The sequence below is a fragment of the Lepidochelys kempii genome, chromosome 26 (assembly GCF_965140285.1).
Source record: "Lepidochelys kempii isolate rLepKem1 chromosome 26, rLepKem1.hap1, whole genome shotgun sequence".
NCBI lineage: Eukaryota > Metazoa > Chordata > Testudines > Cheloniidae > Lepidochelys > Lepidochelys kempii.
In genome coordinates, this window is record NC_136405.1 from 16,008,077 (window position 1) to 16,024,333 (window position 16,257).

At 44.4% G+C, this 16,257-nt stretch overlaps 1 protein-coding gene across 5 annotated transcripts in view; it reads right to left on the reverse strand.

The window, feature by feature from the left end:
- The window catches only part of CKAP2L (cytoskeleton associated protein 2 like), a 36,132-nt gene that overhangs the window by 6,594 nt on the left and 13,281 nt on the right, over positions 1 to 16,257 (reverse strand). For 2 of the 5 annotated variants that reach the window (XM_073324779.2, XM_073324777.2), the window contains exons 3-7: positions 13,567 to 13,633; positions 9,641 to 10,947; positions 6,845 to 7,049; positions 4,163 to 4,318; positions 2,544 to 2,607 (exon numbers count right to left, since the gene is read on the reverse strand). In XM_073324779.2, the coding sequence (XP_073180880.2) occupies positions 2,544 to 2,607; positions 4,163 to 4,318; positions 6,845 to 7,049; positions 9,641 to 10,947; positions 13,567 to 13,633 (1,799 nt within the window). Of the gene's footprint in view, positions 1 to 27; positions 123 to 2,543; positions 2,608 to 4,162; positions 4,319 to 6,844; positions 7,050 to 9,640; positions 10,948 to 13,566; positions 13,634 to 16,257 lie in introns of those variants that run through there. The other 3 variants (XM_073324781.2, XM_073324780.2, XM_073324778.2) reach the window with 2 other exon arrangements.

Below are 16,257 nucleotides of genomic sequence, written 5' to 3' on the forward strand. Positions count from 1 at the left end.
GGCCCCATGGACTTGTGCACGTCCAGCTTTTCTAAATAGTCCCTAACCACCTCTATCTCCACAGAGGGCTGGCCATCTCTTCCCCATTTTGTGATGCCCAGCGCAGCAGTCTGGGAGCTGACCTTGTTAGTGAAAACAGAGGCAAAAAAAGCATTGAGTACATTAGCTTTTTCCACATCCTCTGTCACTAGGTTGCCTCCCTCATTCAGTAAGGGGCCCACACATTCCTTGGCTTTCTTCTTGTTGCCAACATACCTGAAGAAACCCTTCTTGTTACTCTTAACATCTCTGGCTAGCTGCAGCTCCAGGTGTGATTTGGCCCTCCTGATATCATTCCTACATGCCCGAGCAATATTTTTATACTCTTCCCTGGTCATAAGTCCAACCTTCCACTTCTTGTAAGCTTCTTTTTTATGTTTATGTTTTTATGTTTATGTATATTGGGAACCTATTGACCAAATGACCTAAATTTGCACCATAAATTCTACCCCAAACCCTGAATAGCTTTTTAATTATTTCTTCCCCAAAACGGAAGAGGGTGGTGAGAATTATCCCACGATTGATCCCAAAAGAGTAATATCAGGACCAGAGCCTTAGTTTGAAGCCCCAAGTATGTGTAAAAAAAAAAAAGTTATTAGAAGTGTAAAATTTGAATGTTACATGATTATTTTAGTGGGACTGTATCTCACTTAAACGACCTTAAAAATCTTGACTACTAAACCAACCCTGTGGTTATTTTCAATGACAAGATTTTTTTGAGGCCCTCTTTTTCTTAATCAGCTTTCTCTTACCCTAACCCAGCACTCTGTTCTATATGAACTTGAAACGGTGGAAAGGGAGAAATTTTCACACCCAGATCCAGTCTTTCATCCCCACAAAGTCAGCAGTTACCCTGATTTCAGGGAATTAGGTTTGTAAAGAATAATTTCATTTTTAAAGTTGATCTGTAAGGGGCAATAACTGAGACTGTGCCTTCATTTGATTTTTTTCAGATGTGTAAAGAAAACATGTGTGCATGAAGATTTGGGGGCCTAGGTGTTTTGTTTGTTTGTTTGCATGTTTGTTTTGGGGAGGGAAAATACATTTATGTTGCCTCCTTTTATATTAAAGACCCAGGTCCTGCCTAGCCTGGGGGACTCATGCTTTGGCTTTGTCTAGACTGGAGTTGGTGGTCCTCTTATAATTTGAGCTAATTGATTGCAAATGCTAATTATGTTGATAACTGAGGTTCTCCCCAATTTTTTTTTGGGGTGGGGCACAAAGTTTTGTGGTTTGCCTGAGGCTGAGCCACCATGTCCTGATACTTAGCAAGCAATTGGCAATCTGACAGTAAATGCTAATAATTACAACAGGAGGACAAATGCTAGTCCAGACAAAGCCTATGATATCAAGAGAACTAGTGAAACGATATCATTCACAAGAGTCAAGAGACAGAAAATTGAGCAAAGGAGAGGAGAAGGGATTTTAAATCACATTTTGAAAAACCCTGTTTTGTCACATTTTGTTAACACCTATTTAATTTCAGTGCCAAATGAGTACTTTAGATAAAGAATGAATAGGTGCAAGGGAGGACGAGAGAAACAAATTTGCCCCCATATTTTTACTATCCTGGGGGGGGACGGGGGGCAGGACAGTTCCCCCACCCTTCCTCCCCTAAATAGTACCCCTGAGGACAGACACCTCCCCACCTAGGCAGAGCAGAGCAGCTTGGCATTGGCAGAAATTGGGGAAGGCAGTGCAGTGACTCTGCATGTCCCCCCACCCCTAAACTGCGCCCATGGTGGACTCCCCTCCCCCTCTCCTGACACTGCAGTGCCCCCACTCCAGCCAGGCTCCCTCTGCCTGAAATAGGACTCATCTAGTGCTGCTTGCAGTTGGAGCTGGTTGGGAGCTGGATCTTGAGCAGGAGATCTAGGTAGGAGGCAGGGCGACCCAGGTGAGCAGGGTCTCACCGCTGCTGATCAGGCTGGGCTTCTGCTGAGCAGAGGGAGCCCTGCACTCCCCCCTCGTCCACCCCTAACCCTGGCTGAAGCAGTGGAGCAGCTCCCTGAGGCTGCTGGAGGAGGGCCCCACCCCCACACCGAGGGCTGAAGTAGGGCTGGGTCAGCCTCTGCAGCAACAAGCCCAGGAGCTACAAAAGTTGAACAGCTCATAGGTGATTAACGCAGCTGTCTACTAACTGGTTGGTGGGGGCAGGGCTGCCTAGGAGTTACTGATACCTGGCTGGGACTGCAGCTCTATGTGACCTACATTTTCAAGACTTAACAAGCTAGCCTGGCTTTCAGAGGAGCTGAGCATCTGCAATCTCCAGGCAAGTCGGGGGGGTGCTTGGGGGGTTGCTCAGCACCTATGAAAATCAGAGCACTTTGATGCCCAAATTTAGACACCCAAGTCAGAAAGCTGTGACCTTATTTTCCTCCACTCCTAAGGAAACATCATCCCTCTTCAGAGGGCCTTTTCCCATTCATGTGTTCTTCCAGTTTCACCCAGCTAACCATTTGCTCAGTCTTTTCAAGGCTTAAGTTTCATTTAGTATGTGTTACCTTGGGATGCATTGTCTGTATTTTTCAAAAACTCAACAACAACTTCTCTCAGCTCCTGGATTGGCTGCAAGAAAAAAAATTGAGAACTTTAAGGTCAGAGCACACTTGACTCAGGAAAATGTGGGCACCCGAACCAAGACTTTGGGTCCCAAAGAGTGTAGTGTGTTCGGAACTCACTATTCCATTAAATCATAACCCATCTCCCCACACCAGGCAGCCAAACTAAGGTGAATCAGTGATAAAGAGAAGAGGAAATATTTGTAAGCAGACTGAAGTCTGTTCTTGAACAAGCAAGCAGAGGATTGCTAGATGCTGTCAGCAAGAAGAGAAACATTCCACCCCCTCCACACTTTGGTCTGTGTCGTTACAGTTCCGGTGTCCACAGTATGTTCCTGTCCTCTGGGAAAGCCTGTCACACACCTCAATGTCAGACTTTCTAAAATAAAGATTAACTGCCACCATCCCATGCTCCTGAGAGGGCTACAAGCCAGAGGCTGCAGTGACACCAGGTGGAAACAGACTAGGCTTGAGTAGATGGAAGATAACAAGAAATAGTACAAGTGCATAAGAGACCTACATACTATGGCTGCAAATTGTCAGCTGTGCAGTCTGCCCATAGCTCCTCCCACAGCCCCTCCCACCAAACTATGCTGCCTTCATCAAGCCACGGCGACTTCCAAACTCTGGTTGCACCGAAAACTTAACATTGCCCTCCTTTCTACACTGTGATGGGGAGCAGGTGTCTCAGTAACTCCTGTGTGTTTGGAGAAATGATTATACAGTTGACCAACTATCCTCACCTAAAATTAGGGCTAGAGTGTAGCCATTTCATTGTGTCTATTGTTAGGCAAGACTTAAAATTCAGTTAGCAGTAAGACAGAAACCTATGTAACTAACAAGCAGAAACACCGGAAGCCCAAGGACACTGACAACTGTAAACACTTAATAAATGTATATGGTCAAATGTTCGCCCAGTAATTCGGCTCTTAGAACAGAACAAACCTTCTCTTCACAGCCCTCCGGATATATGTAAACACTCACCCCCACCCCACCCCTTCGCCTTAAGGTAGTTATGAATAAGTGATGTAATCAAAACAGTTTGATACGTATGTTCTGTTCCTGTCACTGTCATGTTAAGTGCATTCTCTGTCTCTGAAACAATGTTTGTCTCTGTAAGAACAAAATAAATGCAAATGAAGTGATAAAAGAAAGGTATATAATTGGTCACTGCAACCCCACACATTGGAAGGTGTTTATCAGTCTTCCCGGTACTGTAAATAAACCCCTTTCAGGCAAGCACAGACAAAGTGCTTGCCTGATTCTTGGGGAAAAGAATCTTTTTGCCTAACACTATTCACCCCCATATAAGCAGCTTTAAGAGACATTCAACTAATATGTTTACCCACAAACACACACCCTCTAGTCAGATCTGCCTATTGATCTCTGGAAAATTTGTTTAGCTTATTGGAGACGACGGGTCACCATCGCTGTTTTCCCCAGCCTTCTGAGACAGGAAATATCTGAATGAGGTTTGCTGATGTTGAGGCCACCCGAACTAGCTGGGACATTTGCAAATTCAGAGGAAGTTCTGAGGAGAAGTTTGTGGAGCAATTACTCACCGCAGCACCAGCACAGACCGCTGCTTTATACAACCCAGTCATGTCAATGGTGCCATTACGAGCCAGCAGCTTTGCCTTACATATCCAGAACTTTGCAAACTTCTCTGCCTCTGGAACACTGGACAGTGTGTTGAAGAGCTCCTCTGAAGGAAATCCCTACAAATCATATCAGGAAGAAAGCTGCAGGTTAGAAGGGAGGAAAGCCACTGACAAGGTTAACGGTTAACATCCCTCAAGGAGAGGAAGGATGGTCTTATATTTGAGGCACCTGACTGGGACTCAGTTAAATACCCAGTTCTGACATATATTTACTGTGGTGACATTGGGCAAATCATAGAATCATAGATTATCAGGGTTGGAAGGGACCTCAGGAGGTCATCTAGTCCAACCCCCTACTCAAAGCAGGACCAATCCCCAACTAAATCATCCCAGCCAGGGCTTTGTCAAGCCTGACCTTAAAACTATCTAAGGAAGGAGATTCCACCACCTCCTTAGGTAACACATTCACTTTCTCTGTGCCTCAGTTGGTCATCAGAAAAATGAGGATAATGTTGTGACAGGCCTATTGGTGGTTCACAGCTGTGTGTCAACAACTCATTAGGCCTGACATACTCACTACACCTAATACACTGGTCAGGATATATACCCCAAAGGTGTCATGTAATAGGTCATTGAAAAACTAACAACTTATTAATCATTAATATTCTTGAAAGCTATATGTATGATCAACCCACAAAGGATTATAGAGATGTGCTGGAATTATGATTAAAATGTATTTAAGACAGACAGGTATGGGGGAGTTGATAAACAGGTATTTTCCAGACAAAGGAATGCAGTTCCGCCTGCTTGAATGTGTCTGCTATGTAAATTGAGCAAGGTGTGACCCGAGACAAAGAAAAGCCTATTTGCATGCCAGGCAATCAAAGCCATCGGCAGAGCACATGGAGGAAAAAGTGATCACTTAATCTCACCGCGGGATGGAGACTGCGCCCCCAGGAAACCTTCCTGCCTCTTGAAATTTGAGTGAGTGAGAGAGAGAGACAGACACTCTTTTCAAAGGTTTACTGGACTATAGAGAAAAGGGCAGAGAACCCCGAAGTTATCCTTCACCTGAGAAGACAAGGAAAACCAGCACCTTGGATTCTGTGGGGATTCTGACTAAGAGCTAGTCAACCACTGCTGGAAAAGAAAGATCATTCAAGGAGTCCTCACCAAAGACTGTAGCTTGTTAAGTTAGGTCTTAGGTCATTAGAAAGCATATTTTTACATTTGTTTGTAATCCTTTCTATCTTTATTCCTTGCACCTGGTATCACTTAATCCTGTGTCCTTTTGTTAAATGAACTTGTTTTACTTTTACTATAAACCAGTTCAGTGCTGTGATTGAAATGTCTGTCAAATCCCAGTTAAATTAATGAGTTGTAGTGTATTGTCTCTTTAAAAGAAGCAACAAATTTAACTTCTGCAAGTGCTCCAGGAGAGGGCTGGACACTGCAGGGAGACAGCTTTGGGGAAATTTGGGACTGGGAGAATGTTGGTCACTGGACGGTGGAAGCCAGGATGTGACCTGCACGATTGTGTGCACGCTGTTGGTGTCAGAGCTGTCAGCCGCAGCAGCATAACATTTAAGGTACCCAGGGTTGTGGGGCAGGCAGTGACACAATCCCTTCCTGGTCTGGGTGGAACCCCGAAGTGTCACAGATGTATCACAGGGGTGTTGCGATGATACATTTAATTTCTGAGGAGCTGATACTGTGGTGATGGGGGACCATATAAATACCTATACAGATCATGTACAGTCATGTGGCATTTCCAGCAATGAAATTCAACAACAGTAAGGTTCTTCAAAAATGTACAGATTTAGACACAAGTTAAGGTATGATGCTGGACTTGGAAGTTTCTGGGACAAAATGCACTGTGAGCAGCAAGAAAAAATTTGTGACAAGAAATTTTAAATCGTGGGTAACGCTCAAGGTATCAATTATTTTGTCATCTATTAATGATGTAAAATTCCCATTTTAGCACAGATTTCAGTGCTGCTTTGCTCCGTAACGGAAATCTCCACAGTCCACAGGATCTCAATTATATCTCTTACTGCAGTGGGCTATGGAATCCTTCAAGGAAAGCTGAGCAACAGATTTTCATCCTATCACATTAATATTTCATTGGTAGGAAAGAAATTCGGTCAGTATGGACACTGCAATTTTGCCTTAGATCTGTACTGGGAGTTTGCTCCAACCCAGATGGCTGCACCTAATTTAGGCATCAAAGAGCAAATTGCAATGGTCCTCATCTTGACTACAGAGACACTGCAGAATGGGGCTGATTGATAAGAACTATAAGAACGGCCAGACTGATGGTCCGTCTAGCCCAGTATCCTGTCTTTCGACAGTGGTCAATGCCAGATGCTTCAGAGGGAATGAACAGAACAGGGCAACTATCAAGTGATCCACCCCATTATCCAGTGGCAGCATCTGGCAGGCCAGATCCAAGCAGTAAGGCCACTGAGCAAAAAGAATGCTGCATGCTGGGGCCTGCAGTCTTCACAAACCATGCCCCCGTATTACAAGTTAGGGTTGCCTCAAGCTACCTCTGCAAAACTTCATATGCTATCTCTGCCTAACAGTCTCCCAAAACACATTAAGAGGAGCAGATTGTTAAAGCCACTCCTGCTCTGTCCTCACCTTCTCAACCAGTTCCAGACACTCTGCCAACATGCTGTTGATCTTGTCCGACACGCAGAGCTGCTTTCTCTTCTCCTCCTCCTCCTCCATGCCATCCCAGAAGGACAGGTTCCTCATTGTCTTGGTTGGCTTTTTAGTAGGCAGTGTCATGGGTGGACGTTTATACGATTTCCCTTTGGATGCCAGCCACTGCTCCAGTTGCTTCCTATCAAAGGGCAAATAGATCATTAGGCCATCAACATCGGATCACCAGTTCTCATTTACCAATGCTATCCCCTGGGCTACAGCTCTGATTTTTGTCTTAGTCATATGTTGCTCATAAAGAGCTAATAGATATGACAAATATTCCAAGATCTACTGAAAGAGCCGGGCAAGGCTAGGAAAGAACCCTCCTTTTTAAAATTAAAGAATCAGTTGCACCTCTTCTTTCCTACTCAGTAAGATGGTGAGATCACTGGTGTTTCCAGTCAGACCATCGCTACAGTGCTTGATTGATTTATAAACAAATTACTACATTCTGAATACAGCGTTCTAATGATTCAACATTAAACCAAAGCCATAAGCTTCAACACTTGTCCTATGCTACGGGAAATTTCAGAGAACCCTTCTTGCTGCATCTGAATTTACAATCCCTTTCTATCCAAAGTGCATCATTAGCACAATCTCATTGCACTCTCAGGCCCACTGCAAAGCGAAACTGACCCTATTCTAGCAAGTTTCACTTTACTGTTTTTGCTGGGGGTAAGTAGAGGGGTGGGGTAAGATATGCACAGGAGAAAGGGAATTGCAGAAAGGGTATCATGCTGTTGCTATTGCTGCTGCTCAAGGAAGAGCTCCAAGTTTAGCAGAGAGCTACTTACCAGGTTGATATGAAAGAAGCTACCCAGTGAGTTCCAGAGACAACACTCTGATGGGAGGAGAAAGGAGCCCAGAGTGCCTCCCTTCCCTTCTCCTAGGGGTTACCCTTGAATTTCAGCAGGACCCTGTCTCCATTCTTGATCAACCTTTAGTTAATCAGGTACATTTTTGAAACTCAGACTAGAAGATATGATGACCTGGAAGATTTAGGCCCTAGTAATGGGCAGCTCTAAGCAAACCCATCCAGTTTAAAATTATTATATTCAGGGCCAAATGTTTGCCTTAAAGCAACTCCATAATTCATAGGATCTTTCAGGTACTTTCAAATACATTAGAAGGTTTAGATTCTGTGCTTTCCAATGAGCCCAGACGGCAGCTTGAAATGAGCACGAGAGAGAGGAATTCAATAGGCAGCAAAGTTGTAGGGTTTTTCTGGAGGTGCGGAGCAGTGATTTTAGTAAAAGAATGGGCCCACCATCCAAAATGATTGCTTTTCAAAGCAGCCTGTTTGCATAGTCTGCAGGACAGAGGGAAAAGAGTAAGGTTCTTTACCTTTCAAATGTTCTGGTCAGAAACAGGCCAGAGCTTGATTGTAACCTGGATGCTAAGGCAGACTCGTGGCTTAGAAATCTCATCTATTTCTCATTCATGTGTTTTTTCGGTCTCTGGACCAGGGATCGGCAACCTTTGGCACATGGCCCACCACAGTAAGCCCTCATTGCGAGCTGGGCTGGTTTGTTTACCTGGCGTGTCCGCAGATTCGGCCGATCGCAGATCCCACTGGCTGCGGTTCGCCACTCCAGGCCAATGGGGGCTGTGGGAAGTGGCACGGGCCAACGGATGTGCTGGCCACCCTTCCCACAGCCCCCACTGGCCTGGAGCGGTGAACCGCGGCCAGTGGGAGCTGCGATCGGCCGAACCTGCAAAAGCACCAGGTAAACAAACCAGCCCAGCCTGCCAGGGGGCTTACCCTGGTGGGCTGCGTGCCAAAGGTTGCAGATCCCTGCTCTGGATATTAATACCAGTCAGAATGTAAAACACCTCAGTAGCCCCAAACCACTAAAAACGACAGACTACTACCAACAGAACTTGCAGGTCAATTTAAGAAGATATTCCATCTCCTTTCAGGTTGACATAATCCTGAATAGATCTGGTAAACCATTTTTGAAGGAATAGAACACCTATTGAAATGTTACAGATATCTTGGTGCAGATTAGCAGCATGTCTACCTAGCACTAGGTAATAAACATTTCACTTCCCCAGACCGGATCTGTCCATATCCCAGACAATAGGATTTACCCTAGCCTGCTTTCAGCAGACCACCTCAAACAATGCACTGAATACAATTCAAAGAGCTGCATTTCCTGCATATGTTTTAGATATTGCTTGTTGCATGGGAAATACTGAGTCCTTATCTCTTATTCACAGTGTTGTTTAGAAGGGTACTGACAGAATACTGCAGTTTAATACATATCCAAATTGTGGACGAAATCTGGTGGGAAGCATCCATCTGAGAGGTGAAAAAACACTGGGATCCTGGTGAACAAATGAACCTTGAGCATCTCACTCTGCCTCAGGATGGCTGTATCTAATTTAGCAATAAGTAAGCTTTCTCTTGAAGAGAAATTTCCTTCAAGAGGTATCAGTAGCTGAATTAGACACAGTTACTGCACCAGTGGGGTGGGGGAGAAGGTAGAGGCCCAGCCAGGGCATTTGACCCCCTCATGGAGAGGGAGGCAGCAGAAAGGTAAAGCAGAGCCCTTGCCACCATGAGGCAGGAGCTCATCTCCTTTGGGTTGACTCTGAAGAGGCATTACCTCCTGTCTCTCCATGAAGACAACTTGGCTTGGTGAAGGAGTGAGGAAACAGGTTAGCTGCCATGTTCAGGGTTACAGGCAGGAGAGAAATGAGGAGAGAACCAGAAAGGAAGTTACTTACTTGCGATTCTCAGCAGCTGGGGTCTTGGGATCCTGATTACCCGGAACCTCTCTTACCCTTAACAGCTCTTGCTTGGGTGTTTCTCTCATATTCCTAAGCATGCCAACACTGGCTTGGTCTCTGGACATGCATGTGCTTGCAGTACAGTTTCTGGGGAGAGTGCTTTTGGATTTTGTATTATAAGTCTGAGAAGCTTTCTTCAAGTCTTTAATGCACTGCTTCCCTTTTGTTGCATTCATTTGCCAGTTGGCTGTGCCACTTGTTTTTGAATTGGGTCTCTCTGACATGAGTTTTGATTTTGCTTTCAGTTCCATCACAGAGGGCCTCTTGGAAACATGAGAATTTATGGGACACCTTGTCAGTTTCAAATCTTGTCCAGCTCTAGCCTGTTGTTTGGACCTTCCAACTTCCAGAGCACCAGGAGTTTTACATGTTCTTGAGTGCTTCACATATTGCTTTTGTGTGGCCTGTCTTCCAAGACCGAGCCTTCCAACTGCCTGTAATTTCACTGTGTTTTGCCTCACAAAACTGGGATGTAGACACTGTTTTTCTGCACCTGATTTCTTGGATAGCCAAGTTCTAGAAACAGTAAATATTTGGGAAGGAGGCACTGACCCCAGGGCTTTGCTGCTTGGTCTTTGAGGATACATGATTTTACAGCCAGGTGGAGATTTTGCTAGTTTATTCTGAATTAGTTTCTTACTGGTCCAACAGGCAGTAACTCGGTCTTTCAGACCCACATTGTTCCTTGGAGCTGTGCCCAAGGTATGTCTGTGAACCAAACCTATTTTCCTCTCTGGCTTGTTTAAACCAGTCCTAGATTGTACTTTGATGTCCAGCCCAGACTCTGTCCTGTTCTCAGAAGATTCTAGAGTGGTTTTACTAGGAAGGTTTACTTTATCACAGTCTACCATTTTTTGCAAATTCTCAGTTACTGAGTGGTGCTCCCCACACTGGGGATCTTTTCCAGTCTCGGTCAACATTACAGCCCTTTGATCTGTGACTGTCCCCGGATTTTCAGATTTCCCAGTCTCTTGTATTTGATTTAACTGATGACAGGTAGAAGATGATGCCATTCTGTTCAATTGCACACAATGGCTTTTGTTTGGCAGAAGGTTGGCAGGTGGCCCTGTACTCTTTCCCAGAAGGTTGGGAGGTACAGTCTTTGGCCTGTGGGACCCAGGGGCATTTGAGGACCTGTGCTGAAGAGCATGACCTGCACTTCTTGTATTTTTGACAGCAGGTGCATGATCCTTCGGTATGCATTTGGACCCTTTTGAGAGAACATCCTTCTTGGGCTGGACAACCTGAGGAAAGAGAGGATAAACATTAGTCTTAAAAATAAGAGAAATGAACAGAATCCACCCCCAGATTCAAAATTAGATCAGGAGTTCATACTTCATATACATTTGAGAGATAGTTCTTTCTTGTTTGCAATCCTTGGGCCCTCTTTCCACACCCATTCTCTATCGCACAGAGGCCCTGTGGTAGCTGTTTACATGAAAGAGTAATGGACGCAGCTGTCCTGAAGTTTTCAATATCAGAGGCCACATGCACAGACCTCTCCATAAAGTGCATCCTGAGGGGAGACTCAACTTTTGAGTGCACTTAGAGAAGTCTGTGATGTGCCCATCTTCTAAGCAAATGAGGCACTGAGTGTATCCATCATTAAAAGACACAAGAGCCTTGCAAACAGGGTAGCTCTTAAAGCTTGGGAATGTACGCATTGTACTCAGTGTTGGAGTACTATCCCAATACATACATGTGCCAATCCAACAGGGACTGCTGACCAAAAGCCTTCAGCTCAAGTGCACTAGGCATGCACATACCAACAGTGAAATATGTATGTTGACAATCACCCAAAAGGAGAACAAAAATCATTTAAAAATAGCCATTTAAGGTGGTTTAGTTTTGTTTGGATGTAATCCACACTTTCAGTTCTGAACTTCTGTGCAGTGTTGCTACCCTGGTAGACAGCTGGTGTTTCACCCCAGAGATAACTCTATCTTAGCAGTGGCTGAAACAACAAGCATATTGGCATGTTTCCAGAAGGAAAGAGCTATAATGATGATATTTTAAAGTCTGAATTTAATGCTTATTGACTAGAGGTCTTCAGCATTTTTAATATATTTAGTAAGAAAAGATTTGTATTTAATTGCCTCTTATGCCAAGCTAGCTAGCACTCTATTGACACCAATCTCTTTAGGGCAAGGAATCCATTTTATTGTGTCAGGTTTCAGAGTGGGTAGCCGTGTTAGCCTTTATCAGCAAAAACAACAGGAGTCCTTGCGGCACCTTTCAGCCTAACAAATTTATTTGGGCATAAGCTTTTGTGGGCTAAAACCCACTTCATCAGAGGCAGGGAGTGAAAAATACAGTAAGCAGTATATATATTACAGCACATGAAAAGATGGTTTCCGTACCAAGTTGGGGTGTGTGTGTGTGGAGGGGTCAGTGCTAATGTGGCCAGTTCAATCAAGGTGGAAGGGACCTATTCTAAACAGTTGACAAGGGGTGAATATCAACAGAGGGAAAATTACTTTTTGTAGTGACCCAGCCACTCCTAGTCTTTATTCAGGCCTAACTTGTTGGTGTCTAGTTTGCAAATTAATTCCAGTTCTGCAGTTTCTCATTGAAGTCTGTTTTTGAAGGTTTTTTGTTGAAAAATCACCACTTTTAAGTCTGTTATTGAGTGTCCAGGGAGATTGAAGTGCTCTCCTACTGGGTTTTGAATGTTACAATTCTTGATGTCTGATTTGTGTCCATTTATTATTTTCCATAGAGACTGTGCAGTTTGGCCAATGTACATGGCAGAGGGGCACTGCTGGCATATCATAGAATCACAGAATATCAGGGTTGGAAGGGACCTCAGGAGGTCACCTAGTCTAACCCCCTGCTCAAAGCAGGACCAATCCCTAACTAAAGCATCCCAGCCAGGGCTTTGTCAAGCCTGACCTTAAAAACGTCTAAGGAAGGAGATTCCAACACCTCCCTAGGTAACACATTCCAGTGTTTTACCACCCTTCTAGTGAAAAAGTTTTTCCTAATATCCAATCTAAACCTCCCCCACTGCAACTTGAGACCATTACTCCTCGTTCTCTTATCTGCTACCACAGAGAACAGTCTAGATCCATCCTCTTTGGAACCCCCTTTCAGGTAGTTGAAAGCAGCTATCAAATCCCCCCTCACTCTTCTCTTCCGCAGACTAAACAATCCCAGTTCCCTCAGCCTCTCCTCATAACTTATGTGTTCCAGTCCCCTAATCACTTTTGTTGCCCTCCGCTGGACACTTTCCAATTTTTCCACATCCTTCTTGTAGTGTGGGGCCCAAAACTGGACACAGTACTCCAGATGAGGCCTCACCAATGTCGAATAGAGGGGAACGATCACGTCCCTCGATCTGCTGGCAATTCCCCTACTTATACATCCCAAAATGCCATTGGCCTTCTTGGCAACAACGGCACACTGTTGACTCATATCCAGCTTCTCGTCCACTGTAACCCCTAGGTCCTTTTCTGCAGAACTGCCGCCAAGCCATTCGGTCCCTAGTCTGTAGCGGTGCATGGGATTCTTCCGTTCTAAGTGCGGGATTGTGCGCTTGTCCTTGTTGAACCTCATCAGATTTCTTTTGGTCCAATCCTCTAATATGTCTAGGGCCCTCTGTATCCTATCCCTACCCTCCAACGTATCTACCTCTCCTCCCAGTTTAGTGTCATTTGCAAACTTGCTGAGGGTGCAATCCACACCATCCTGATATGTGCCACCATATTATGGCATATATCACATTGCGAGATGTTCAGGTGAATGAGCCCCTGATGGTGTGGCTCTTATTGTGTGTTTCTACAGAGCCCCTAACCATGTCTGGGCTGATTCCAACATAGAATACAAAACTAGAGTGTCATAAGAGAAAGGTCTTTTCTACTTACAGGCCCTGATTTAGAAAGTGGTGGTAACTGTGGATTTGGCTGATTGGTCCGGTCCTTTAAATAGGGTCTATAGAAATCAAACAAAATATCAATGTACCAAACAGGGTGTTGGATGAAGGATTAAACATTAGGCAACAATTCAAAAGCAGTTTTAGTGTTAGCAGTTTCTGAGAAGCTTTTTAATAGCAGAGACCAGTTAGTAAACTGTGTGACACTGGCAGACCAGGTGCCAGCTCACGCCAGAGCCCCATGTCAATTCACTTATGTATTAGTATAGATCAAAGTGACTGTTAAATGTATGTGTGACACTCTGTACCCTAAAGCAACACCCTGGCAACCCCATATTTACCATGGTGATAGGATTATGATATGTTTTGTACAAAGCATTCCTTGTAAGGTATCATTTTAAAAGTCTTAATCTGTTGAACATTAATATCCTGTGGAATTGTATGCGCTATCATTGTATGTGGAGTTATGGAGTTTTGCTATGTGTGTGTTACTGAAAACTGTTGTGAAGTTGGAAACACCCACATCCAGCCTTTCAGGTACAACAATGGAGGAACCAGGTGCGCTAATGGCCCATTAAAGGGACTACATACTCACAAGGACTGTCCCAGGAACCATATACAATGGAGACTTCTCAGAGATAGCACCTATTGAGACTGCTTGCCTCACATCATAGCAAAGGATCTTTCCAACAAGCTGGAAGAAGCTATAAAATGGGGAAGTGACATCATCGTTTGTCCTCACTCCCCTCACAACTCAACACCTGGAAACACATCTGGAGAACAAAGACTGAACTGGGGAGGCGGTCCGAGGATGAAAAGACCCCACCCCCTGTGTATGAAGGAACTATACCATTAGGGTGAGACACTGCTTGATTTAAATCATGTCTAGTTTATAGAACGCAAATTGTGATTTTACTTTTATTTCTTGGGTAACCAATTTTGATCTGTATGCTTATTACTTATCACTTAAAATCTATCTTTCTGTAGTTAATAAATCTGTTTTATATTTTACCTAAAACAATGTGTTTTGGCATAAAGTGCCTGGGAAATCTGCTCAGGAACAAGAGCTGGTGCATGTCCTCTCCACACTAAGGGAATGGTGGACTGGGTTATAAACTTACACTGGTCAGGCTTCTGTCCAGGGCAAGACGGTACAGTTCTGGGGTCCTAGACTGGGGAGCTGTGGGGAATTGGCTGGAGCCTCTTTAGTGTTGGTTCATGAGTGGTTGGCAAAAACATTCATGTATCACAGCTTGGTGTGTCGCTGCCTATGGATTTTTTTTTTTTTTTTAAATTGAAGTGAAGATATATTTACCATTGAAATAAACTGGCATTGGAGGCTAGGGCATAGGCAGTTGTGAGCCAGATCTAATGCTGCAGCAGCCAGCGTGAATGCTAGATACAAACCCCAGGAAAGGCACAGCACTAACATGTCCAGGGCAGTTCTCCCTACTTCTCATGAGGCTTGAAACAGCCAAGCACCCACGTGGGGTGCAGAAGGTGAGAACCACAGCAGCCATGTTAGGCCTGGAGGGTTATTCCATCTCCACGTCCTGCAAAGGGAGTTGCTGTTAGTTTCTCACCCACGGTACCAGCTCCGGCACATGCGGGTCATAAGTCCATTTAGGAAAGATGCACTTGTACAGATTCAGCAGCACCATGTCCTGGGATTTCAGCTGTCCATCAATATGACACTTCATGTGACCATGAGTCCCTAGTGGCTCTGTGATTTGTCCTTTGTGGCCCCACTTGGTCCTCAGCTCCACTGGCTTAAACCACAGCACATCCTCTCTGTTAAAGAACAGCCATCTTGCTAAAGATTTTGAAAGGGTGACCACTGAGCACCAGCTGCTTGATGATGTGTTAAGTGCAGTACCTGGAGAGGTCTGGAGTTTGTAACAGCATCACAGTGTGAGAAGGAGCCCAGGTTGGTAAGCCAGAGGGCTCAATGGTACCCCAGTTCCAGGTTGCACCCCGGGGAACCTGTCACAGTATCAGAGTGTATTTGGTGTTTAAACTTCATGAGAATGAATGGGACGTTTCTTGCATTGTTTTCACTTATCTGTATCCTGTTATAATGTGGTAGCAAACATTTACATTGTGTATATCCCTGTAACAAAATAACCCATCAAAGGACAAGGACACCTTGTGAAATGCAAATGAAGAACTTTAACAGAAAAGTACTAATTTCAAAGCAAGTGATCATTGTGTGAGATGACCGAGGTCAAAGACCCAAAATGCATTCCTTGGTCATCAAAGGAAAAGCCCACGTGGGTATTAACACTGTCAGCTTGTGTTCTGTGAGAAGCAGCTATAAGTATGGATTCAAGGAAAGATCTTTCATCTCTGGATTGTTTGGACTCTTACAGGGAAGTGCACCAGACACAAAGCAGAAATCCCCCGAGACAATCGGAGTATCCTGAAAAGACTTTTGGGAAACTGGCAGTTTATTGTATCACTGCCACCATTTGGAATGACAAACTGTGACTTATCTGTCAACATATTTTACCTGCTTTAACCTCTCAATAATTCTTATTTCCCTTTCTTAGCTAATAAAACTTAGTTTACTACAGAATTGACTACCAGCGCTGTCTTGAGTGTAAGATATAGAGCACCAGTTGATTTAGGGTAAGTGACTAGTCTCTTGGGACTAGAAGCAACCTAAATGTGATGTGATTTTTGG